We start from the raw sequence: 26965 nt of genomic DNA on the forward strand, positions 1-26965 counted from the left end.
AGGAAGCCAGGGGAATTTCTTCTAGTTTAGCATTCACAGATTTGAAAAGAGCATTTCAGGCAAAGCCTCGTGCTCTCAATGAAGCTGTAGAAGCTGTGGTTTCTCCCCATTGGTGTTTGAGAACTGGCCTCAGGGTTTACCTGGTTGTAAGCCAGAGGATTCCAAGTCCTCTTGACACTGAATGGCCTTGGAAGTGCTTTGCTCTTTACAACAGCACACAAGTGAGTGGTGAGGTAACTCTAGGGGAGGTAAATAGCATTATCCATCCTGTATTAATGCACCAGTCGAAAGTCTCTCATGAAATGCATTTGAAATCTGATCCTAAATTCTTTAAAATTACTCTTTTCACTGAATTTAGTGGAATTCCATGCAATCTCTAATCTCTCTGGTTTTCTGCTTAACCAGACACTTGCTTTCATAAGAGAGACATCCAGGCACAGAGTGTTCTCTGACAACAATAAAGCTTGTAAGTGTCCAAGCACAAGAATAAAGTGAAGGGAAATAATAAACCCATTTCACAGGAAAAAACCCAAACAAACCCTAAACTAATAAGAAATTAAAATATGGCCACTTTGCATAGATTCAGTGCTAGGGATTGACTCCAGACATACTTTCAAGTGCATGTAATCTATTTTTTACAGATGTGAACTAAGAGGCATATGAAAAACATCCATAAAAAAATCTCTTCTTTAAAGTTTCAGTACAACATGCGGCAGTGAGCTTGAGGGTTACTTTAGACATGCTTTCAGGCAGCAATACCCTTGTGTAACACCAAGTTAGCTGAGGATAATTGTAGTGAAACAGCTTCTATGGTACCAGCTTTCCTTTCCTAAGAGCAATCCTGCAGGATGCCAGTAATACAGCTCAATTATGTAAGAAAAAGCCACCAATTTTTAGGAAGAACTATAAAGAGTGGTGCTCCATCGGAAAAACAGGTGCAGTTCATCACCTATTGTCCAGCTCAGAACTCATTTCTGGGTCTGAAACAGAAAAATCCCAGCTGAACAGTGCACTTCAGGCACTGCAGTAACCTGCTGTCAGGTCTGGGGAGGAACTGGGGGGCACTCCTCGAAATGGGGAGAATGAACCCCCCTTCAATCCCACATTCCAGCTGTGAATTCAGACTTGCTCAGGTTTACACTAGTTGAGATTCTGGTCCAAAGACTGGCAGAAAATAAGCTAGCAGTGACAACAGATGGGAGGGCAGGACAAGGACAGGGCTGAAAGAGCTTTTCAGAGCAATTCTTCTCTTTCCCATAAAAGCTGTAGTGTTGATCTTCAGTAAAGGTACTTTGATTCCTGTTGAGCTCTGCTGGTCAATACAAAGAGGCGACCCTTTCTTAAGGTCGTCTTGTATCCATGGTCTAATGTGACAAAAATCCATCAGAGATGGAATAACTGGTTCTTTTCCCACTTTTTTCACTTTCCCTTTGCTGTTGGTTATGGCTTAGTTTGCTCTCATTAAGTTTATGGGAACTAGCAATTTACCCTACACCTTCACTGTGATGAGATCCTGACTTCCTTTGCATTAAAACTCCATGAAATCTGGTCATTTTATAAATTAGGAAGATTTCTGGATTCCTGGTCTACCTCCATTTACAGAATTACTGCTCTGTTTAGAGTTAGATAAGCCAGGAACATCTCAATGTGTAATTTATAAAGTATTGAGTATTGAATTCATCAGCCTCTGAGGCTGCTCCCGAGATTCTGGCGAGCTGCTCTGTGGCCAGCAGGTGACAGTCTCAGCAACAGAAACCCTCGGCAGCTCACAAAGAGGGGATTGTTCAATATTCTGCCAGGATAAAAACGTTATTTTTGGGGGGGGTTTGGATACATAAACAGTCCACAACAGAGGGCAATATTTTTCACCAAACATGCCAACAAACAGGAAGGCCAGAAAAATTTCTGAGCGTGATTTCCCACCTCCTCAAGGAGATAATTCAGAAAAGAGCATGAATGACACTTTACTCAAGAGCTGTCAGCACCATTCTTAGCAGAATTAAAAAAAAACAACCCTTTGCACCTCATTGTAAGTGTAAAACCAGCACATATAAACAAAAGCACTCATAAATCAAGCCCATTTGAAACATAAGTCCATTGGAGGGTGTCACAGTTACACCAGCTAATACCTTTAAGGTGTTGAGGAGGGAACAGGATGCAGAAAATCTCTGAGTTGTAGGTGACTGTAACATTTTTCTGCAGCAGCCCTAGACAGGGCTGTGTCCCAGCCTGGAGCACAATGGCATCTGTGAGCACAGCCACGTGCCACAGCCTGGCTGCATGTGATGGCCAAGACAACCTTTGCAGCAACAGCTAAGGAAACATTCCCACTGTACATTTAGACACATCATGTTCCTTACAGAGATGGCTGCATCTTGTTTAAAACCTAAAGGAATACAAGAACTGCTTGAACGGATCAGTCAGGACCAGAGTGTGTGATTTACGGGAAAAATGAGAACCCCCAGTGGGTGGAGGGAGGGTTTCTGCTCCACAGCCATTCCATGTCATTCCCTGCTGTAGAGCAGTCACTCTAAGAAACCTTTTTGTACCCACCACCATCCACAGCTACACACCACAAGGAAGCTCAAGGTTCTCCAGCAGAAATTGCTGTTCTTGGCCAGGGTCACCAGCTCTCCAATATACGTGGTTTTAAGGAAATTTTCTCGTGCCTGGAACAGAAAGCCACAAATCATTTGCTTGATCGAATTTATTTTAATCCAATTGGGTCTTTGCCTGAGCAAAGGTCAAGAATAAACTTTTTAAATCTAACTCGTTTGGCCAGTTTGAGAGGTATGTAGCCAGAGTCTCAGAGAGGGTATAGCAATAACTCAATAAATCAGAAATATGATGATTTAAATATCTGTCTCTGGTGGTTTTCCTTGTGAAATTGAGATTTGAAGGTGTGCAAATTCCCATAATCACATGCCTGGTGTCACAAATCATCTTGATTCAAATTGTGTTTTAATTGAATTCTACCAGCTGCTGCATTAAATCTTAAAACTCATCCATGTTTCTCTTCAGTTTAAAGTAGCATTTATGCATTAATAGTGTGATAAATAATGTGTTAAGAAAACAAACAAATATCACATTGACTGCATTGTAAATCTTTCCTGCATCACTGCTCTGTTGTCCTGGTGTGGAGAGCTGTGACTGGTAAGTGGAGGAGACTCACTGCCTTCCCATACAGTGTATGTCCAAACAAGTGATGGGGTGAACCACAGGACAGGTTGTATATATTACCAAACAGAAAAAGAATTATTAGTAGGTGCAGAGTTGTAAAAGGTGTGTTCTCACCTTGGTTTGTCTAACCCAAGTTGAAAAATAGGTATAATTTGGATCTGAACACAGATGTGACATCCAACACTATGGCCACCTACCCACACTCTCCAACCTGAGAGCACCTTTCTTTTGTGCCATGGATACAAGTTCCTCTGGATTACCTTTCTCCTTAATTCTTTCTTTCTCTCTCCTCCACGTATCCCTCTCCTTTCTGACATCCATCTCTTTCTTCATATTGATTTCAAGACTCTTTTCTTCTTTCATTTCCCCTTCCCCCCTTCTCCTCATTAACCACACTTAGTCACCCAGACCCATTTAACAGAGTACTGTGGAGAGCAGACTCTGCCTTGGGCAGTGCAAGGAGCAATGTGTGAAACTCTCTGCAGTAACAGAGAAATCATCTCACGGTGGTCACACAAATCTCGCTGTCTCCTTGACACTGGCAACCAATGGGAGCACCAGGATTTGTATCCTGCCCTGAGAAAAAGCAGGGCAAGTATTAGGCAAACTAATCACGCTGCAGAGATTTGTGTGATGAAAAGTACCTCTGCTTGAGGGTCAGAAATGGTGTGAATCAACCGCACACCATCGCTGGGGCAAATTCACCTGGTATCTCCATATTCTCTTCTGTCAGACCCATTATTGGGGCGTCTCCACATCCAGGAAGAGATAACAGAGCTGGGCTGCCCCACGATTAAGGCACACGGTCTGTCTCAGGGTATTCTTTCCAAGGCTGCTGGAAAACAAACTGCTTTACAGAGGGTTGGCTTCCCCTCATGCCGCGCAGCCCTGTCTGTGCCCGGGGCCTCGACACACTCCCTAATGCAAAGAGTAGTAATGCAGACTTAATGATCGCTGTCATTTCCATGTGCCTACTGCTGATCTCTTAATGAAATATTCCAGTTAAATTGCACTGGCGCAAGCACAGTTCCGTGCTGGCAGGAGCTGCAAAATCGGTCAACCCAGTGAAAAGGTTCTGCAGGAGCCGCTGTACAATAGGGAAGCTGTTGGTGAAATACTGTTGGGACAGCTTTTGTGCCTGCTCCTGCAATAGGCATGACACCTTCCTGGATTTCTGAAGGAAAAGAAGAGAACAGGGGACGGAAATTGCCTTGATCTCAGTTTGGGACGCAGAAAAAATCCAAAATGAGGATGACAGTCAGTGGCGATATGGATTTGGCATTCATTGATGGGTGAGTGGTATCCACTCAGCACTGCTCTAACAGGCTCACTCCCTGCTGTCAAATCCTCCTAGGAGCACTGCTGCAGAAGAGAAAAAAATGGGAATATGCAGCACCACACAGACTTTCTGTTTACCTATTGTCACAAGCAGGAAACCAAATATTTTTGGGGGAAAAAAGCTAAATATGTTGTCAAAGACCAAATGTGTGCTGTAAGAAATGGGATAGTAGAATTCCTGAAAAGTGGTGAGTTTTTAAATTCAAGTATATGTGGTGATTAGAATATGACCAGTCTAAAATAAAAGCAAATAGATAACACACACATGTTCTTCACTATTCTAGAGATGAAGAAAAGCACTAAACTTACATCCCTTTAAGCCACCAGCTCTGCGAAGTATTGCACAGCATAAGCAGAGGTCTCTAAATTTCTCCTTTACTTTGGCCTTGCATACCTCCCCCCTTCCCCGGTCTCCTCCAAGCACTGCTCACGTGCAAGCAGACACTGGCTGCAGCCACTGCAGGGTCCCAGGAACTGTTGTAGGAGCTGGGAGCACCGTGTAAAATCCAGGAATTCACACAGTCTGTCTGGGTCACAGCAGCCACTCCATCCTTATACGTGCTCTCTCAAGGTGAGGAAATGCTGAAGGTGCTGGTGACTTAGTTGTTGACTGATAGAAATACTTTACCCCTTAATAAAAGCATATTTTCAGAGCATATTTCGAAGTTAACTAGTAAGAAAGTAACGCAAGAGGGGCTGTGATTTAGTTCATCTACTCTACCAAGTCCTCCTATAATTTCCTTGATGACTCAGTGTCCTGTCCTACACATTTTGCTGGTAGCTAACACTAAAAACTGCTTCAGCAGCACAGAAATCAGCCCTATTCGGTAATGACCCACTAGTAATGGTTGAGAGGGGCATTATCTTTCCTGTTCTAGCCGTACAAGGCAAAAGAGGGAGGCCATTTCCTTCAGGGAACCAGGGCTGTGTTAGAGACACAGGAAGAAGGGAACAATGCCCGAGATTTGCATTTGCTGAAGGGCTCAGTACATTGCTCCCTTGTGAGCCGGCCAAGACCGACAGTACATGAATCCTTGTGATTCATCCCTCCCCCTGATCTACCTCTCTGTATCCAGCATGGCACAGAGAACTCTGTTTATTTATACACAAAAAGGTCTTTACTTGGTACTGTAGTATTTGGGTGCTTGGCTCAGGCTCCCAAGCCAGAGCAGGGGGTACAGACTGATCTGGTGAATCAGTATTTTCTACTTTCCTGCCAGACTGCTGAGTGACCTTGGGCAGTTTACAGCAGCTTCACCTCTTACCACTTCGGTTTCTGTAAAATTATCCTGCTTAACTTTGAACAGCACGTAGCTATTGACTGACACAGGGGAAGGGTATATTGCTTATGTGTGACTCAAAGCCAGTGCCTACAATCTGGAATCAGCAAGGTAGAGAAACTGAGAGAGAAAAAAACAGAAATGTGAAATTGTTCCTCTGCCTCAGCTTTTCTCGTCCTGCTGCCCTGCCTAAATGCAGGCAATTACAGCCCAACCCCACCATCCGATTTACTCCATGTCAGCCACGCTGAGAAGTTCAGGTAACCCCCTAAGGCATCATAAATGACAGATAAATAAGCCCACGCATATTAGGAAGAGCCTGTCTAAAGGTTACAGTTCTGCTGTGCTGAAGAATCCATGTTTCAGGGCAGATGCTTCCTTTTGGAAGGCTCTGGATACGGAAACCTGGCAAGAAGGGCAGGGTGCTGCCTGCGTTGAGGAAGGGCACACACAGGTCACTCCTCGCTGGTGACTTCATGTTGGCTGTACCTTCCCAAATTTTTGCTACAGTTTAAGTGAAAGCACAACCCAGGGATGCAAAACACGGTGCGGCTGCTGGTCACGGACATGTCACACAGATGGACTCTAACCGGCTGAAAAGGCAAATGAGTTTCTGCTGCTCATGAACGAACATCTTATGCTAAGCCTGAGTGTTTTTCCCTCCCACAAATAACTCCTCCTGGAGTTGTAGAAAGCCCTGTCTACGACTGTCTCGGAGTTGAACCGTGAAGCTGGAAAGCAGGAGACCGGCTGCACGTTGGGAGGTGGGAGGCAGACAGCGAGCAGTCCCCAGCATCGCCTTTGCAGGGCCTTGTGTGCAGGGGCTGCTCCTGTGCGCTGCTGCGTGAGCAGCCGGTAAAGTGTCACTTGCACGATACGCAGGCTCCCAGCTTTTCTCTTCCAAGTGTTCAGCTGTTGTCTCAGGCTGCGGCAGGTCGGAAGCTGAATCCAGAGCAGGTCTAGTGAAGGTATCCAGCCTCTTGCAAAATCTCCCGCTGTCAGAGAGCTGAAAACTCCCTCACCTTTGCAGTCCCACACCTGGCCATAAGAGTGTGCATGCGCAGCCAGCCTGCCCGGGAGGGGGGTCCCAATTCTTGCCCTCGCACTCCTTTGCGGAGGCAGGAGCAGGGAGGAATGCCCATCTGTGTGCTGTGTGCCCGCTCCCGCCCTGCGCTCTGTCCTGCCTTCACATCACCTGAGCACGTAGAGCTGCGGCCATGTGTGTGTCCCACTGAGCGCTCACAGCGGCGATACGTGCCCGGCTGTACCTGCGGTGCGAGGGTGTGCGAGTGTGTGTGTATCAGTGCGTGTGTGAGTGTCTCAGCGAGGTGCGTGTGCGCGCACCCCTCCCCGCCGAGCAGCCCCGGGCGCCCCGGTGTCGCGGGGTGCGCTGTCCCCGGGGTACGCCCGGCCCCGCCGAGCAGAGGGAGCTCGACGCCGCCGAACCGGCCCGGCTCCAACCGGGCAGTGCCGCGCTCCGCGGGGCGAGCTCATCCCCCCGTGCCGTGCTCATCCCCCCCGTGCCGTGCCGATCCGATCCGCGCCGTGCCGGGAGGGCGGGGCGGTGGGAGGGGGCTGTCCGCGGGGCCGCGGCGCGGCGGAGCGGCGGGCGCAGAGCGCGGACACCGCACCCGCACGGCGCTGCCCGGGCCGGGCGCTCCATGAGCCGCCGCGGGGCGGGTCGGGGCTGCGCTCGCTCCCCGCCGCGGAGCTGCCGCGCCGCCGGTGCCGGGATGTGACTTGAGGCGGGCTGGCGGACAGAGCTGCCCCGCCGCCCTCGGCCGCAGCAAGACAGCGGGTGAGCCGGCGGCCAGGCGGCGGGAGGGGGGGACACCGGAGCCCGGTCCGGGGGGCTGCCCCCGGGGCAGCGCTGCGGGCGGGGGGGGCACGGCGGAGCCGCTCGCCCGGCTCTGCGCCCTGCGCTGCCCGCAGAATTAGCCCGGTGGCCGCCAGCAGACAACAGGCTGGATATAGGAGTCCGGGGGGGATTAGACGGGATATAGGGCAGGATGGGGGGGGCTGGAGCAGGGGGCTGCGCTGCGCGGCGGGGAGCGGGGAGGAAAGCTGGCGAGGAGGATAGTGGAGTTGGGAGAGTGGGGACAAGCGGGGCAGGGAGAGACGGGGAAAAGAAACCAAAGAGAGAAATGGGCGAAGGGACAAAAGAGAGGAGGCTGGAGCGGGATAGGCATCGTCCGGGGAGGAGGAGGAGGAGGCGGAGGTTGCAGGCGGATTAAGGGGAGCCCGGAGAGGCAGCCGCGTACCGGCCGCACGGAGGGGCCGCTCGGCCTCGCACCGCGCTCGCGGGGGAGTCGCAGCCAAGCCCGGCATCTCATCGCATTCCCCAGCGGGAGCTCAAGGGCAGCAGTAACGGGGTACAGGCCGAGGGGGAAGAGCCTTTTGTTGGCCTTTCGCCGCCCCTGTCCTGTCCCGGGGTTGGCGGGAGCCCCGGCTGGGTGCGGGTGCGGAGCAGTTTTCTCTGTAGTTAATAAAAGCCCCGTCTCTGTGTTACCTCTCCGCAAAGCCACGCAGTGATAGGATTTAGCACTTATGTGAACCCTTTGTTTACACCTGCCCTAATGTTTATCTTAAGGCTAACAGGATTTCCTGCGCGCTGAACCCAAACACCCAGGTTGGTGCTCAGCGCTAGCACGGAGTACCTGTTTACTGGGGATACGCTTGCTGCTTACCAGCAGGGAATATCGGGGTTGAAGTGTCCTCTCACTGCATCAGGAGAAATCAGGTGACAGAACCCATCTGTTAGAAGGCTGTGACATGAATAGAAACAGTCTGAGAATTAGCAAAGAAAATAAAAACATTGATTACTGTCATTGATTGCTATCGGTTGTGAAACCTATGCTAGGCACTATGGCCAGAAGGATCCAGGCGATTCACAGAATATGACCGAAGGGAATTGTGAGCACCTAGAACATTAGCAAGATCACTTCATATAAAATTCAGTGTTACAAAATAGTTCTAAATGAAAGCAGCACTTTTTCTACGTGTCCTTTTTGGAGTGGGGTCTTGCTTTCTGTAACTGTGAGGCTCTGCAGAGCATTATGTGCATCTAATGCAGGGGCTGTCAAAATCACTGCTGTATTTTTGCCTACAAAGCACAATTGCACTATTAATTATTATTCTGGAAAAACACACATCTCTTGGGTAGTCTGATCTCAACTTGGCTGTTGCTGCTCTGTTATCAGTCCTGAAGCTCATTCTTCTGATCTGATCAAAAGCAGCTGGCAGAGATCCCGTGTTGTGATTAATTCCTCACTCACTAGCATCTCTCCACAACACTTCATGGTGGGGGCGGTTTTCTTTTGGAAATTGCACAGTGAACCAGTCTTGTGTCTGTGTGGTAGGCAGGTTACTATTTGTGCTACTATTGCTGATATTTACTAGATTGTTTTTCTTCTCTATGATTGGATGCATCTTCCTGTGTCTGTTGACTAACATTAGAATATGGGAAGAGGTAAAACATCTAACCATGAATAGCCTAACCCTAAATCATCACATGATTACAGATTTATGTAGCAGCATGCAGCAATATCTTTTTGACTGGATATTTGCAAGCTTTGGTCAGAAGACTTTAGTTATGGAAAGCCTCATTGATTTTTAACCATGACAACTTTTTGATGACAACTGTGAGATTTTCTGTTTCTGCTTAGTTGCTTGTAATTGTACTTCGTACCTGCTGGGGCAGCTTTGTGTCTGCAATTTCTGTAGTGATTCTATGCCAGATAATGTAATGTAGGAGACTGCACTCTGTGGAGTTATTACAGCTGTCATTGAGAGCTGTCCTGCTAATTGTTTGCTGCTTTTGCCTGAAATGTGTAAGGCTCATTGATTCATTTTAAGTGCTTTTGGTTGCTCTGGGTTTAGGTATGTTACCTTAATAGCTTTACCGAAATAAAATTTTGGAGAGCAATTGGGGGGGGGGAAGGGGTGGAAATCGTTGATTTCCTTCTGTATGAACCGTTCATTCAACTATGTGGGGGCTGTATTGCTGCCACTTACTGTATCTGTGCTGGAATGTTTCTGTAGCATTCCTGTATTACTATTGCTGTAGTTCTCTGGCAATAGAAATGAAGTGCCAGCCAAAAGGAGCGCTATTGTTACTACTGGGAGGTTGCATAACTTTGGTAAGAGCTAATCTAGACATAAAGAGGTAAAAATACTCCTCCTCTACAGTTACTGATTTAGGTACCCACCAGCAAGAATGTGCAGACAGATTTTACTACAAAATCTCAGACACAGGACTCTGCCATCCTACACACTGCACAGGCTTGAGGAAGACACTATTTGAATAAAACACCCATATTGATATATTTCTTTTTTCCAAAGCAACTTTTCTGCAAAAAAAAAAAAAACTTTACAGTTTTCCCTTCAAATTATTTAGTCTGTCGTTTTAGCTTAAGTTGTGGTATTCCCTTGCAAGACTTGTATGTTTTAATGCAGTGTTTTCCCTTGTTTTTACAACTGTCTGTGTTCAGTCCTGAGTACCAACATTAGAAAGGGGATTTTTTCATTGGTGTCATCACAGGGGGTTGATTATTATTGCCAGTTTTTACCCAGTCAGGCAGAAATACATAGTAAACAGGTTGGAAACAAACTGCTATATTCATACCAGTGGGGAGGAAAAGATTTCTCCTTTGGAGACTTCAAGCTCTGCTTGCAAGCTTTGGTCTGGGCAGGATCTAGTGTTCAGTGGGACTTAACTGACATTTGGTAGGAAATGATTTCAGACCAGGAGTACCTGTCAGCAGTCCTAGAGATTTCTTGGTCAGTGCTGTAGCAGTCTAGAACCTTACTAAGAGGACCACTGTTTGTCTCCATCAGCTTTCTCAAAAGTAATTTCACAGATGGAAGTAACTTGAGAAAACTCCTCTTGAGTTGAACATCTCTGCATTTCAGGATATATTTTTATCTGAATGCTCAATATGTTTTGTCACAGCTTAATTTTCCCTTTCCAAAAGAAAGCACTTCTTCGTGGAGGGGGAAATACTTAAATTCATTAACCCTCCCTTCCCCCCACCCAAACACTTCCAAATAGGAAGAGGAAACAAATGATGGGCTGACAATATGACTGCTTACCCATGCAGCACAATCTCCATGGAAACAGACTGTCCTAGAATAGCTCAATCACATGAGGGTTACATGACATGAATAAAGTAACCAGAAAACCAGAAAATATCTTAGAACTGGGGATACTTGCACTTAATTCATTACCCCCCAGGTTTTTGGAGAGTAGCTAATAAACAAAGCTAGTATTGAAAGCAATTTAGTCCATGCTTATCATAATTTGTAAATGATGGGATACTGGAAAATTAACATGACCCTCACTTAAGGGCTGTTTATTGTTTCCAGTTTGGGTGACATTTCAAATGAATTTTGAATCATTTTCCACGTGACCTCCTCCTCCTTGAAATGGTACCACTGGTTTGCAGCACTGCCTTAGTAGATCCCAGTGGATTGCCTCTCTTTGTGTCCGCAGGCACTGACCATTTCACACTTTTTAGGACATTTCAGATACTCTACAGTAAATTCACTAGTTGAAGAAGGAATTGCAGAACTGCCTTCAGAATGTTTCCTTCTAGTTAATGATGTACTCACGAGGCAAGGAGATTTATTGAGTGTAACCATATTCAGTACAAAACTGAATACATTTCACTGATGATTAGTTTTCTGTCTGTAAGGTCAGTGTTTTTAACATGAGTGTTGTGACAGAGTCATTGAGAAACCTATTTTACAAATAAGACATAAACAAGTATATATTCTACCAATTCACCAGAAAGTAAATTAAAGATATGTAGAAATCTCAATTCATTTGTCATCAGGTGCAGGACATTGCATCATTAGAACACTGCAGCCCTTTCAACAGTGCAAAGATATGCTAATTTCTGTGGGCAAGCAGAGATTGTCCATTGCCCTTTTCGTGTTTGTTCAAGCCCAGATCACATTATTTGTCACAGCTCCCACTTCTGAGATGAAGGTTTGTAATTGGATGTTTCGTCTGTTGTGTGAGTGAAGACCACAGAGTCATTATGGATTTATATTAGCACATTTGCTGTCTTGGTGCCTCTAATAGGAAACATTACAATCTCCATCATCTGTCTGCTGGCAGAGGCTGAAAATGGCCATTGGTCATTATGCAGTGAAACATTAGTTTGAAGACTGAGATCCTCAAGATTTGACTTTGGTCATCACAGGCCTGTAATGCACAGGAAGAAAATCCACAGTTCTCAGCTATAAGAGACCTTGTACAGTTTTGTGCAGTCTATGTTAATAGTTTTCGTGTTGGTAATGACCAGCTGTGCTTGACACAACAACACTGCACTGTTACTTTAAACCATTTTCAACTCTCATCAAAGTTTTTGAAGTTTTCATTAAATGCAGTTCTGATCCATGAAATAGCTTTGGACAGGTAACCATTTAGGGCTGTTGTCTGACTTACAAAAGAGCTACTGCCAGTTTCTCTGCTTTTCGCTTTGTGTCCTAGACATGTCACATGAGCAGTGACTCGCAGTGACCAACATCACTGCCCATTTGTGTGGTGGTTTGGTTTGTATGGTCACACAGGTGGGAGTCTTGCTCTGAGCACTCTTACCCTGGCACGTTGGTCACATCCGTGGGCAAGATCCTGCTGGAACTGCAGCACTGACTGCAAGTGAAGGTTACCAGTGTCAGCTTTCAGAGCTGGTTCACGCAGTGTTCACTCCAGACTGCCCTTACGGGGCAGCTCTCACCCAGGCACACTGGGCAGTTAAAGGTTATATTTTTAACAATCTCCTTTGCCTTTCTTTACTTAATATAAACAAATGCTATAACATATGTATTTTAAAGCACCTAACCCATGTTCTTCCTAAAACTAAGTTGGAATTTGTCCAGGCTTTTGGTTCTGATGGTCAAGTGGGATGTGTTGTGTTCCTGGAGAGTTTACCACTGTTTACTCTCTGGATCTGGGAAAGTGATGCTCTGTTTTTTGTTATTTGTTTCCTTTGTATGGCTTTGGACTTGCTAGGAAGCACAATGAGTCATTCATTTTTGACTAGCTGATTGATGACACTGCATGTGTGCACTATTGTAACAGAATATGGGATTTTTCTAGCCAACCATTCCCATTTGCAAATGCTATCTAATACCTGGGCTTTGGAAGAAGATGAAAGAAGTGAATATTATAACTCTTTATTGACCAAGCATGAAAACAAGATTTTCCTTTTTTTAAAAAAAATACAATGTTTATTTTTCTTGGACTGACTTATCCTTTAAGTAATAATTTAAAAAGTGCTTTTTACTCTTCCTTTGTTCCAGCAAAAGGAATGAGGCTGTGGACCAGTCTATTTGTGGTATAGCTTACACTTGCATGAGGCCCAGTGCAACTTAAACATACTTTAAGTACCTGAATTTGAATGGGGTATTAAGTTTGAACAGGTAGTAAGTATCTAAGTACTGTGTATAATGTATTATTTTGCACCAGGATACATAATTTCTTCTGGCCGTGCTTTAGGATATTTGCAAGGGCAGAGTTTGGCAGTGCTGTTTTCAGTGCAAACAGAGTAATGAGTCAGTTTGCATTCTGAGTACAACAGGCAAAGCAGCTTCTGGGAGGGCAGCGAAGGGGGCTGGGGGTAGGCTGTGCCAGGCAAATACAGTGCGAAAACAGTAAACACGGGCTACAGAAACCAGCTCTGCTTCCAGTTGCTGTGAAATCCTCCAAAGTGAGCTCCAGCTAAACAAATACTTTGTTGTCTCCGACAGAAAAATGAAAACCTACCCAGCCATCGGTTTCTTCCTCCTCTTCGTGATCAGCTATGGCTCTTCGGAAAACTCCAGCACGCCCAGGGGGTGCGGACTGGATCTCCTCCCTCAGTACATTTACCTGTGTGACCTGGATGCCATCTGGGGGATCGTGCTGGAGGCGGTCGCAGGGGCAGGTGTGCTGACCACATTGCTGCTGATGCTGATTTTGCTGGTGAGGCTGCCCTTCATCAAGGACAAAGAGAAGAAGAGCCCCCTGGGAATGCACTTCCTCTTTCTCTTTGGGACTCTGGGACTGTTTGGGCTGACGTTTGCTTTCATCATACAAGAAGATGAAATGGTGTGCTCTACCCGAAGGTTTCTGTGGGGAGTTATCTTTGCTTTGTGCTTCTCGTGCTTGCTAGCTCAAGCCTGGAGACTTCGCAGACTAGTTCGCCATGGGAAGAGTCCATCTGGCTGGCATCTAGCTGGGGTGGCGATCTGCCTGATGCTCGTGCAGGTCATTATCGCAACCGAGTGGTTGATACTGACGATTGTCAGAGATAACAAGTTGGCCTGCAGCTACGAGCCGATGGATTTTGCTATGGCTTCGATTTACGTTATGTTCCTGATGGTATTTACCATGGGATTCTCGTTTTTCACTCTCTGTGGAAAGTTTAAGAAATGGAAGAAAAACGGAATATGCCTCATTATAACCCTTTTTTTTTCCATTCTGATTTGGGTGGCCTGGATGACTATGTACCTCTTCGGTAATGCTGAGCTACAGAGAAGAGACAAATGGAGTGATCCCACTCTGGCTATTGCACTGGTGTCCAGTGGTTGGGTGTTCGTAATTTTTCACGCCATCCCAGAGGTCCACTGTACCATCCTTCCATCGCAGCAGGAAAACACTCCCAATTATTTTGATACTTCGCAGCCAAGGATGCGCGAAACTGCTTTTGAGGAAGATATACAGCTTCCTCGGAGCTACATGGAAAACAAAGCCTTTTCGATGGATGAACATAACGCAGGTAAGAATTTGCTAGAGAGGACTGTATTTTTCTGTAGTAGTCAAGAAAACTATCTGTATGAGACCTTTTTCAGGTGTTCAAAACAAGGGTCATTAGAAATGCCATATTTTGTGTACTACACATTGTTCCCTTTTACATTAAGAAATCACCCAGTGAGGGGGAAAAAATGCAGTAAATGCATGTGTTAAGTTAGAAGGATTCTTCTGCATGTTGTTTTTTCCTTGAAAAACTGAACAATTCGAAATGCAAAGCCCTATTTTAAATAGTTTAAATGACACTTTTTGTCATTAGCAGGTAACAACATTTAATACAAAATATTTTCCCCAAACCCAATAAAAAAATAAAGTAAGTGGTCTATGTTACAAAACGCTCAGCCTCTTGAGCAACAAAATAGTTATGATTAATTATCTTTCCATTAAAATTAATTTAGTGCCACTTTGTGTCACTGTGGGGGAAAAATGCCAAGTGGCTTATAGACAAGTTCAAAGACAGCCTTTGTTCTGAAGGCTTTAACGTCTGAGGTTTCACAGAGGTTTCGAGGTAATTTGCTTTCCTTGTCACAGAAGGATGCACCAAGACACATCGTTAATATTTCCAGAGAAAATGTTTTGGAGTGATTACTGAAAGGACCAGCAACAACTGGGTGCTTAAGAGATCCAAAGCATTGCTGACTGTTTAACCCGTGTCAGAAATGCATGGGTTACCCTCTGACCCGGGGAGGGGGAAGCAGGAGCCCGATGGGGTTGTGGAGGGGGGTTGTGCTCTGGTGCTGTCCCACACTTGGGTAAAGGATTTCATTACTAGTCACACTGATTTTTATTCGCTCTAATTGAAAAGAATACTGGCCTGGTATCCCAGCCAGGAGCTGCCACATTGCTTTGGCAGCCCCTGAAAGAAAGCTTAGGGCACATTGTCCAGGCACTTCACCTTTCTATTTGTCTTTACGTGTCTTTGATTTCCTGTGGGTACAGACCAGACACGGAAGAAAACAGCACTCTTGTTTGGCACAATGGCAGGTCAGGAAGGCATTTTTCCTTTAAGATTTTTAGCAGTAACTTTAAAGGTCTCTAAGTATGGAAGTCTTGGAACAGAAAGGAGTTAAGTTCTGTGAACAGATACCACAAGGGCAGTGGTAAAACAAAAATCAAATGGATAAAAGAATGGTTGCTATTACTAATGTTCCAGAGCAACAGAGGCAGCTGCACTATGGACTGTTGAAAGTACTGTTTTTTTCTGGGTGTGTTTTTGGTTTTTTTAGCCGTCCTCCATCCCCATTAAATTAATGTCACAGTAAGATAACTGCAGTGACTTCAGTGGAGCTATTTCAGACTGAGGCAGATCTAAGAACAAAATTGGATCTTTCAGTCTGTATAATTCCAATTCATGCATGTGTTTAGAAAAAAGAATTGGAAACTCCTTTTTCATCTAATCATTCAGTAATTAAGTTTTTCAGTGAAATGGATAGATGTGTGATAGCTAGAAAATCATTATAGTGTCTATTATACTGCAATTTATGTTCTGTTTTAATCTATCCGAATCTTACTCAGTACAATACAAAATTGATTTCCTTATCTGATGCCCTTATTAATATTTATCTTAATAAATGCATGTCATTCATAGTGCCACGGCATGGGGGAATTTTTAATAAATCAAAACAGATTCGATATTCCTTTGCACCAGTTCTTTAAGCACAGACTTGGACAACAGTGTTTGGAGACAAAACTTATTATTATGGTAGAGACTTAAAGTAAATACAGGCAGTAATAATCAAGTCACGTATTGCAGCTGCTGAAATGTCAGTTTAAGTCAGATCACTGACATCAGCTGATGGTTGTCAGTGGTAAAGCACCTGGAGTCTATTAGCAATTGGCTCTCTGCAGGTACTTAGAGAATGTTCTCTTCTTTCATCCCTTTAATTAACTCAATTGGAGAATTCATCGTTAAGAGTTTAGAAATTAATGGAAGGGTACTTTCTTCAATTATACTTGGGAATAATGTTTAAGAATGGAAATCTACTCGTGAAATTTTAGAAGACAAGATAACCAGAAAATACCTCTTAGTTCCCTGACTGTAATACTTGTTTCAGTAAATAGTCAGCTTGAAATAGAAAAATATGCCTGGACAAACATATTCTCCATTAATTCCTGTTATTTCCATTAATACTCATATCAAACAATTCCATAAATTTGCTCTTTTTCAAGATTTTAAGTGGCATTTAAGAATCTGAACAACTTTTAAACTATAGGGTCAAACAAGCATATGTCCTCCTAGTTTCCTTCTTTCTTAGCAAAGATGTAGCTTCAAGTTACACATCACAACAAGAGCTGTTCTATTCCAGGAATAACATTAAGCATTAATAAAGCAAAACTATTTTAAAGTTAGTATTTTAAATATCTTTTTAACAGCATAATTATCTGGGATTTTAATATTCATATGATAGGTTGAAATATCTATTCAAAAGAGTTTTTTACATAGCTGTGTCTTTTAAAAATGTTAGTAAAGTATTTAGAAACGCTGGACAAAGGCCAGTTCTCGGTGCTTTCTGGAAGTGCAGTCCACACGAATAGGGCAACCTCTGTTGGCAAAGAGAATTTGCCTTATACATGAAAAATCTGGATGTGAAATGTAGAATGCTACAGCTGTCAGGAAACCCAAGCCCAAGCAATTCCAGTACTCCTTGAATTTCATTTAATAACTTTTAGTACTACAAGACACCATTGCAGCCAATGCCTAAAAGCAAAGTTAACAAAATTGAAAATACGTGTTAAAAGGAGACTTTGACACATTTGCTCAGATCTTGGCACTGCTTGTTTTTTACCTGTAAATACCCTATGCAAGAGCATAAATTTAATAGCAATGGAAAAAGTACAAGGAAAAATGGTAAAACTGGTATGAGAAAAAAAAAAAATCTAAAGTGAGTGTTTTGTCCACCAGCTTTATCACAGATTCTCATCTTTAAAAAATTTTAGACTCTTTGCAATAATAGGGAAGGGAAATTTAGCAATATGGAATTGAATTTACTGGCTCTTTAAGATAGCTTTGAAATTAACCTTTTTCTGTAAATATTTTGTGCAGTTGTGTAAATATTTTATTGATAGTACATATTATAAAGATTTTTTTATTTATATATACTATCAAATACCAGTGCAATCATTTCTGCTTAACACACAATATCTAGTCAAACAACAACAAAAAAGAGCTACTGACCTTGAGATGGTTAAATATAAAAAAAAAACACCTTAATTCCAGCTTAGGTATTTTGATCATTTGTTTTCTGTGTTCTGCAAAAATATGTAATTTTAAAATACAGAGCAAATGAGTGTCTGTGTGTCTCTGAAGTCAACAATTGAGTATTTTTACCAGGGTGGAATTTCTAAATTTCCATGCTAAATCAATACTGTTCTTCCTCCTGGTGCACAGCTCCCAAAGAGAGGAGTAGCAGTGGATAGAGGACAGCATATGGCAGTAGGATCCATTTAAATCTTGTTCTACACAGAGCAACTATATTAAATCCTGGCTTTATTAAAGTCTGTGCTGTAATTCTCGTAAACTTGAGTTCATTCACGATTTCAGCCAGAGAGCGTAGAATTGTAATTTGAATTAAATCTAAGAGAAATTCTTGCCCCAGGTGCCTGAACTGGGCATGTTTCTATTTACCAGCTGACAGATGAGTATTGCCCGTTGTAACCACGCACGTTGTGTGGATAAATGAGCTCTGTTCCCTGGCCACGTCTGAGCTGAGTGAAGCCATTATTTACCCCCAAAATTAAAGAGGGAGTTTTTGTGTGTCCATCCCCAGACTGGTGTAGAGAGAAAGCAGTATATCCCTCACTGTGCATCTCTCTCATTCAGAATATACATCTTGAACCCAAACTTGTGTAAAATTAATGGGGAGACTGATGTTTTCCTGGTATAAACGTTCAAAAGGACAGTTAGTATCTTCTCTTTTGCTTCAGTCATTTGCCATGTTTAAGCGATTTGAAAGCAATATTTACTCCATCTTTCTAGTTTCTCAGAGTAAATATAATCTGAAACATCTGGAAAATCCTTATATGCTAGTCATGCTGAAGTAATGCTCAGGGGGCTGTGAGCATGCTTACTGGCTCGAGCAAGGCTCTGGATCCCTGTCCACTGAATTTGATAGAAAGCAAATTGCAATACATTTTACTTAACCCCACAGTATCCAGACCAACACTTTGCAAAATGCACTGTGCAAGATACATTAGAGCTTCAGTGACTGAAGATAATGAGCTTCCACTGATATGAGACTAAGCAAGCTTCAAAAATTTGGTTCCATTAAATTTTTTCCTGTTCCACAGCAAACAGTTAATTTTATGTAAATCTGATTCTTCCGAGATCCATTCCCAACTATATAACAGAAACAGCTGTTCAAAAGCAATGTGAAAACTGGCACGGCAACAGGAAAGTTAAAATCAGTGGCAAAGTTCCCAATAAGTAAGATGGAAGGAAGATACTTTGTGACTTCACAGCTTTAATTGTGTTCTAAGAGTGATCTCTCTTTTCTGAACAGCACTAAGAACGGCAGGATTTCGAAATGGCAGTTTGGGAAGCCGACCCAGCGCTCCTTTTAGAAGCAATGTTTATCAGCCAACTGAGATGGCAGTTGTGCTAAATGGTGGGACTGTAAGTATCAAAATGTGATGATTTAAGAAATCTTTGATATGCACTGATATATACAACCACTACTAATTGAAAAACCTGCTTGTAGCTTATTCACAGCAGGGGGAGAGCTATAAATGAAAATTCAGGCAGCAAGTATGCATGTAATGCTTCCTTTCCCTCTAGAAAATATGTAATTAACAAGTATTTTGCATTTCTTTACTTGGCCATTCAGATTTTGCAGTGCAGCTTGAGTGAACCAAGTTTTTTTGTGAGACTACATGTTCAATGGCCCTTTCAAATCTAATTTGTGTTAAGATATTTAACATAACTATTAAGTGACACCATTTCTAACCTGATATTTTTCAAGATTATGTGAGTCACGGAAATGTTTACAGGCCAGTGCATTGCTTCAAATAAGAATAATTGTTGCAGATAGTGGTGATCTTTCCCCTCTTCTGTTTCCTTGTAAAATGTATGTAATACTTTGTAACTTACAGATTTGTACCTCTCTTGAAAAGGGGTTCATAAAAGAGGAATATAGAATATTTTAATGTTAGTAGCATTGATTTTTCTTCCTTAGACAATAGTTTGGCATGCAATTCTTTGATAGACCTGTTTTTCTGCAGCCTGCTTGTTGTAAGAATGGTTTAGTGATCTGATGCCAAACGGATTTTCTAAATGTTTTTCACATCATGTGTAATTCGCGCTCAAGACATTTCATATAGCAGGCATACTGTTAAAAAAGAAGAATTTTCATCCCCACATTCTTCATGCATATCTACATGCTTCTTAAAAATCTACTCATGAGCCAGTTTATACTCATGTGAGTTGGGTTTTCTTTCGTTTGAATCATGAGCTGATTCCATAACTCAACCTCTACATTTAAAATCAAGTAACGTGAACTGATTGCAGGTCTGGTTTTTGTTTTTAAATAAGTAAAGTTTTGGTTGATTATAGTGAACAGGAGGGACTAGATAAAAGAATTCTCCTGTGTGGGTAAGACAATGTGAAACATGTCAACTTGAGTAAAATGAAAAGGCTTTGCTTTGTGTCAGTAATGGATTGCATCCTTCTGATGTTTGGATTCATCTCTGCCTGTTTTCTGATACCAGAATGTGCAGCTCAGGGAAAAGGCAGTTTAAGGATGAAAAGCTTGAGAATTTGGTTTGGGGGTTTCTTCGTTTGTTTTGCTTTGTTCTGAGGTGGATACGAAGCTCGATGGAGAACATCAGATAGTGATTAATGTGTGTATATAGTCATGGTTTTTACAGAGAGGTGAATGCACTGTATGGGTGGAAGACAAGTCTCTTTGTATCGCTTTGCTCTAGAACTACCATTTGGAAAGCTCTCATGTACATGTAGCATGATAACACTGACTTTTGAACAGTCTAGATCTCTCAGTTATGGGTTTGTTATCCTTATTTCCAGATACCAACTGCTCCGCCAAGTTACACTGGACGACACCTCTGGTGAAAGGCTGTAGGCTGTAGAGAATAAGAATCCTTGTTGCAGATGTTGTTCCCTGGCAGTGTGTCTTTGAGGGAAGGAATCCATAACAGTACCAGAACAAAGCAACAAAACATCCAGGATCTTTCGAAATCCTACAGAGGATTTTGTCTAAATGTGAACACCATTGAACTGAGAATTGCAGAAACAAAATTGTAAAACTGAAGCTGAATCTAACTTAAAATTGAAGTAGGCACACCTTAAATTGGAAGAGGGGATATTGTATTCTGAAATGTAAGATATTCTCTTGTCTGTAACTTGTGTGCCAGGCAAGCCTGTTTTTGGTGGTTGCCAGTTGCTTGCAAAATACCCTCCTCTCACCTAAACTTAATTCACGTTGCCACAAGAGATTGCCACGCAGGACTTCTTTCCATTTTGCTCCTTTTCCCTTCATTTCAAACGTCATGAGAAGTACCTTGTTTGCTCATTATGTAGCTGTACTGTACAGTCACGTAGCATCATGTGTAGTCGGGCATTGTCACTCTGTGGCAACTAAACTCCCATTACGCCGTAGGCTGATACACTGCTCTTCAACAAGCTGGTCTAGGAGGTGCAGTTCTGGAGGGATGAAAGGTCTAGGCATGTTTCACGTGAGTTATGGAGCTTCTTGAGGCAGAGAAGGAAAGCGCAGGTCCAGCACAGAGGCAGCCGTCCTCGGCCTCACGGGATGGATTCCCTGTTATTCCAGCCTCGATCCCGGTTGCGAGCGGAGAGCTGCGCACTCCCACGTGTCCTGCAGGCGAAGCCGTTCAGTGAAACCTTGCAGGGATGTACTTTGGCAAAGGTTTAGCTGGGAGGGAATGTGAGTGGTGGCGTTCACAGCAGCAGTTCGTTGTGCTGGTGGATGAAAGGCAGCGCTGCTGCCCTGCCCAGCCCTGAGGTCGGGCTGATGGCCAGGCGGGAGCGCGGGGGCAGCTGAGGAGCACTGACCACCCCTGGGAGACACTCAGCAGCAGAGTAGGGTCGAGACCTCCCTTTCTAGTCCCTGTTCGTATGAGTAGTCCCCTTGACTGCAGTTGTTTGTGCATTTAAATGTGGTTGTGCATTTTAGTGCCTAGAGAGTAGAATCTCCGTGCTGGAGGTGGTTTGTTGTTGTTTTTGTTTATTTAAGGTGGTTTCTTCCCTACTCCTCCCCTCCCCATCCATTTTCTTGAGTTGATATAAGGCAGACTTTCTCAAACCTTTTTATCTTTGTTTTCTCCAGGTTATTTAAAAGGTTCCCATTGCCCATTTTTTGTGCCATGGTTTTTCATTATGTTGAAGCAATCATTCCTTTCTTTAACATTTAATACATATCGGACATTGAAAACATCATTGTATCCTCACTGTTTGGCCAATGTTAATCTTAGCTTTCCTCGATACTAAAAGCTAATTGTTTTTACTTGAAGGCATAGGAAACATATAACAATTAAACTTTGCATATGCTGTAATAAAAATATATATTTTCAAACTAAAAAAAGAAATAAAATGTACAAATAACTGAATAGCTTAGTAGCTTCAGAGAAAGAAGTTACTTGCTGTGTACTGCAAAAGAAAGACAAGCTTTTTATTTTTCAAGAGTCTTCCTGATTCTTCATGTACCTCCATTTCTACTGAATTAGGAACCTAGTCCTGCAGACTTGTACTCCCACGAGTAGTCCCATCGGCACCAGTAGGTCTACATACAGGTACAGAGGCTGCAAGACCAGTCCCTAAGTGTTGCACACAGATATATGTATATATATATATGGAAAAATATATATTGCCATTCTTGCCATGATCATCTTATGGGGTTTTATTTCAAAGCCCTTCTCCTCCAGAAGCAATGTTTTTCTGTCATGCATGAGTGAAGGAGTACGTTAGCACCCCCCTGCCCTTCCCTCCTCGAGGCAAAGGAAGCATGTGCTTGTTTTAGGGATCCTTTATTTCATTTTGTATGTAACTAGATGGCCTTAGTAACCAAGTAGGGTAGGGGTGGATATTGCATGCTATCCAGCGACTTAGAAATACATTTTGCTTGTTTTAAGCAGAGCTTTGATCAAATAAGACTATTTGAGATAATGATAGCTACCCATATGATGCATAATTTGGAACAATAAAAAAACTATTACCCATCACTTGCCTGCAGAATTTTGCTTTTAAAAACCAATTAAAAAAAATCCCTCATAAAACTCTATCATAAAAACATATAAGATGACCATGGCACAAATGGTAGGACAGCTTTCTTTTTAAAAGTTTATCATGCTACAACCAAGACTGATGAAGTATAATACACATTTTACAGACCTTGGACAAAATCTGTACAAGATATAGTTATCTTAAGAAACTTTTTTTTTTCTTTTTCTAGATGTGACTGAATTGATAAATAGAGTTCCCAATCCTGCTTCTGATGAAGTTGTTTGGAATTTGAGGCCTTATGCAAAGATAAGGCCAGATCCTACAAACTGCTACTCACATGACTAGTCTCATTGGGTTAGTCATGTGGACTATTTACAAAACTAAAAATCAGCAGGATTGGGTTTAACGTGTGGTGGTGAAAGTGTGGCAATAGATTAGGAGGGTCTTTATTTTCCAACTTTATACAATTAGTAATAAGCAACTTTTTTTTGTAAACTAGTCTGTGATGTAAAATGCCCCAAATAAAACTGTAATTGAAGAAAGGCACCTTTATGTTAACTTATATTTTTGTTACAGTATTTACTTTTGCCTTTTTTGAAAGTTTTCTAGAATGTAGAGCATCTGTGAACAACATAATAAGTAAGTAAGCACAAGCCTTTCGCAGTTCTCCTAATTATAATTAGCTTTTATACTATAAAAGCTACTGTGTTGTCCCTTGATGGTTATGTGCTTATGGTGTTTCCATGCAGAAAAATGGAATCACAAAGCATCTGAAAAAACTATTACCAAAACAAGATTTATAATGACTGGCTTTTGGTCAATGGCTGGAAAAGAGTTCAAAGCCATTCTTTACAGATCCTGTCCCGCTTTCAGATGAGTTGAGGGTGTTTGAGGCTTGCCAGAAAATATGTAGCATCTTCAGAAGAACACTCTCAAGACATACAATTGTTTCTATAAACAAGGTACATGAACTACTATAGAACGAGCTGTTTCAGCTTTTAGTCTAAACACAGGCATCTTGGTTGGCTTTGTTTGAGCTTGATGCCTTGGATTTAACCAAAGGCCATACAAAAGGGAGCATTGTAGCTTTTATAATAAAACAATTGGACTATTCTACCAACTTACAGGATTACAAAGCAGGTGCTTTTTATTAATTGATGAGAGCTAAAGCTCATTTTTGATAGATAATATATATTTATTAAATGTATTAACGTGTGTTTTATAACGTACCCTTTTTTCCGCTGATTGTTGCATACTGGTATCTTATTAAGTACATCTTTAAAGGATTTTCAAGACAATCAATGTGTACCATGATGACTGTACATAAGTATACAAAACTACAAAGGTTGTAAAGCATGGGCAAATGTTTTATTTTCAAAATGCTGTTCTTAACGAGAATAAAGGCTTTACTATTTACTTACAATGTTTGTGTTACCTTGCTGTTAAAATCCACCTGAAGTTTTTTCCATTACAGTGAGCTAACGGTGTTACAGACAGCATTGTAAGTGTAAGCTAAGTTAAACTGAAGGAAACAGGCTTCTAGAGGCCACATTCCTCCACCTTTGGCCACATTCCCATGCTTACCCTTAGCTCTGGCACCTATCAAACCCACAGTGAGCCAGTCAAAGAGATGAGCAGCCAAACTCTTAACAGACTAGTGATTTTTTTTTTTCCAGTTGGCTCAGCAGTTTCCTGTCCTGGCTCAATTGCTCATGCTTGGGAAAAGGAAGGGATAGGATCATACAGCTGGGGTTGAAGAATGCTTTTTCTTCAAATGGTTTGATTTTCCAGATCTGGTGCAACAACCATCACTACCCAGGAAAAAAATCGAGGGGTGGGTACCGGTATAACAGTGAAGACAAAATCTGTGTAAGTGATGGAAGAAATCCATGTGGAGCCACAGCAAGTGCTCTTATCCGTGTTTTATCATGTGTTTGTTTGAAACAACTAGATCTTTGACTTATATGGAATTAGTAGCAGAACTGCAAATATCTTCTCTAATTTTGAAATTATAAAGGCTTAAATAAGACTATGCTCAACAGGACTAAGTTAAAAAAATGAAGGCTCCTTAGCAGAGGGCCCAATCTGAGTTTTACTGGACCTAACACAGGTAAGTACCATACATAAGATTTGTGAAAATGCCGCCACTGGGATCTTAATTCTGCCCTTTCTCAGCACACGTGCTAAGTGGTAACAAAAGGGCCTTTGAATGTTTTTCCCCTGCAGAAATGCAGAGCAACCCCAGCTCTCGTTGCCTTCCATTGGAATTGCAGGGGCACAGTGTTTCAGCAAATCGTTCTGAACAGGGCCTGGATTTGTGTGAACTGTCACAGCTCTGCACGAGTCAGTGAAGTCCAGTTTATGCCAAATGAAGATTTTTGCCTTAGCTTTAACACTTGTCTAAGTGAGCATTCAGGAAAACAAGATAAACACAGACTGAACATTTTTGGCTAAATGTGCACAATACCATCTGTTTTAACGGAATTGTGTTCACTTAGACTAGGACTGAATTTTGTCTTGGCATGCTAGATCCTTATATAATCTCCCCTTGATTTACAATACCTCACATGTAAAAGTAAAACTACAATGCTAAGAGAGTTTCTAAATCAGTATCACATAGTTTATAGTCCATGAGCTTTGTGTTTTGCAATGTTAGTGAGGAAACTAAAGTTGACATATTGAATGATCTGGGATGTGTTCTTCCAAGTCTTCCAAGGTGCTTCCCACTGCAACCATACAAAAAACCCCCATTAACATACAAAGAAACAAAAAAGTAAACATCCATACTTCCACAGCAAATACTCTCTTGTTCAATAAATAAACAAAAATCCCCCACTCAACCCAAAAAGCTTATTTCTTTTATGCATGGCATTTTTTTTTGTTTTTACACAGTTTCAGCACTCAGATACTTGCACTTAGTTCTCCATGCCAGCTGTGGGAGTTGTGCATCTGAAGCTGAGGGCAGAGCTGTTTGCTAGTAAGTCACTGGATTCTTAAAAAAAAAGAATGAAAGCAGCTCTTTGAGGTTTTTGCTTTGAAGAATTTTCAATTAAAAGTCAGGGATGAAGTCATACAGTTCACCTAGTATATAAATATATTTTTGTCATTTAGGACAACAAGCAAGGTCAATAAAGAATAGTTTTTCTATGTCTCAGTGAAAGAAGAATGTTATCCATGTGATTGCAAAGGGTCTGCCAAATGGGAAAAAATCAGTCAAACAAAGAGCACAGGGTTGCTTGCTGGAGTAAACAATTCTAAATGAACAAAAGCTCTACATAAAAGTAAAATGTCCCACCCCCTAGTGAAAGCTGTTTTCAAAGCTCTGTATTCTTTCAGAGTGCTGTAATACAGATTAACCTAATGTTTTTCTTCTGCTGATACAACAGTCTGGTTCCTCATTCTACTCCTGTGATTTCAGCTATCGTATTCTGGGTTTAATATTTTAGTTTTACAAACTGCCTTTTAACCTAAAAAAATCTGGTTTTCTACTCCCTAAACTTTCAGAAGATGCATCTGTACTATACACCTTTCACATCAAGTTTATGGGGAGATTTATATGTAAAAGTTATGCTAGAGGCAAAGAACCCAAATAAACTAAAAAAAAAAATATTCCCCTTTTTTACATACAGTTTCAGGAGGGCTTAGTTACCCTTCCAAGGCATGCAACTGAAAACCAGCAAACAAAATCCTCTTGGTACATACCCAGAGTACTGAGATGCAACAGGCCCATGTGTTAACTTAAGGTGCTCAATGTGCTACCAACCTGGAAGATCTCAGCTCATAGAAAACACACAGGAGAAGTGATGTATGAGGAGGAGGGACACAGCCAGTACCTTAGAAACCTAAAATATGACTGCAGTGGCAGGATACACCCTATGTTCTACAATGTTCAAGGCAATACGTGCCAAGTGCCTTCCTGGCACAAGACCCTTCTGAATTTTAGGCCTTCTGCTTGTACAGCTGGTGAGGGGAAAAATCAAGAGTGGATTTAATATCCCATATGACTATGAGTATCCTATATACAAAATACTATCTAGCACACTGAATTTTATCTAATACTCCTTGATGTAATGAGGCTGGCCTTTGCAAATATTTCATAAACGTTGCAACATATTCAAAAACCTCAGGGCTCACACACACTTTTCCATTAAAGCAAGCAGGTGTTTTAGGTATCTG

General features: G+C 42.3%; 2 protein-coding genes across 3 annotated transcripts in view; one reads left to right on the plus strand and one right to left on the minus strand.

Moving 5' to 3' along the window:
- Positions 1 to 7503: 7503 nt before the first annotated feature.
- Positions 7504 to 24212, plus strand: GPRC5B (G protein-coupled receptor class C group 5 member B). 2 transcript variants are annotated; one of them, XM_017813375.1, is made up of 4 exons: positions 7504 to 7596; positions 13554 to 14563; positions 19095 to 19207; positions 20615 to 24212. In XM_017813375.1, exons 2-4 carry the CDS (start codon positions 13558 to 13560, stop codon positions 20657 to 20659), a joined length of 1164 nt encoding a protein of 387 aa, XP_017668864.1. In that variant the 5' UTR covers positions 7504 to 7596; positions 13554 to 13557; the 3' UTR covers positions 20660 to 24212. The 2 variants fall into 2 exon arrangements, with proteins under 2 accessions (XP_017668864.1, XP_017668865.1); XM_017813376.1 differs by having other exon boundaries at positions 23019 to 24212.
- IQCK (IQ motif containing K) overlaps positions 24139 to 26965 on the minus strand; it is a 38371-nt gene continuing 35544 nt past the window's right edge. The window contains exon 10 of the mRNA XM_017813321.1: positions 24139 to 25515. Within this exon, the coding sequence (XP_017668810.1) occupies positions 25454 to 25515 (62 nt within the window). The 3' untranslated portion in view covers positions 24139 to 25453. The remainder of the gene's footprint in view (positions 25516 to 26965) is intronic.

The sequence above is a fragment of the Lepidothrix coronata genome, unplaced genomic scaffold (assembly GCF_001604755.1).
Source record: "Lepidothrix coronata isolate B3197 unplaced genomic scaffold, Lepidothrix_coronata-1.0 Scaffold41, whole genome shotgun sequence".
NCBI classification, from domain to species: domain Eukaryota; kingdom Metazoa; phylum Chordata; class Aves; order Passeriformes; family Pipridae; genus Lepidothrix; species Lepidothrix coronata.

Coding starts and splice junctions, on each gene's coding strand:
- GPRC5B (XM_017813375.1), top strand. CDS start 13,558: ATGAAAACCTACCCAGCCATCGGTTTCTTCCTCCTCTTCGTGATCAGC. Junction 14,564..19,094: donor GATGGATGAACATAACGCAG/GTAAGAATTTGC, acceptor TTTTCTGAACAG/CACTAAGAACGGCAGGATTT. Junction 19,208..20,614: donor TTGTGCTAAATGGTGGGACT/GTAAGTATCAAA, acceptor CCTTATTTCCAG/ATACCAACTGCTCCGCCAAG.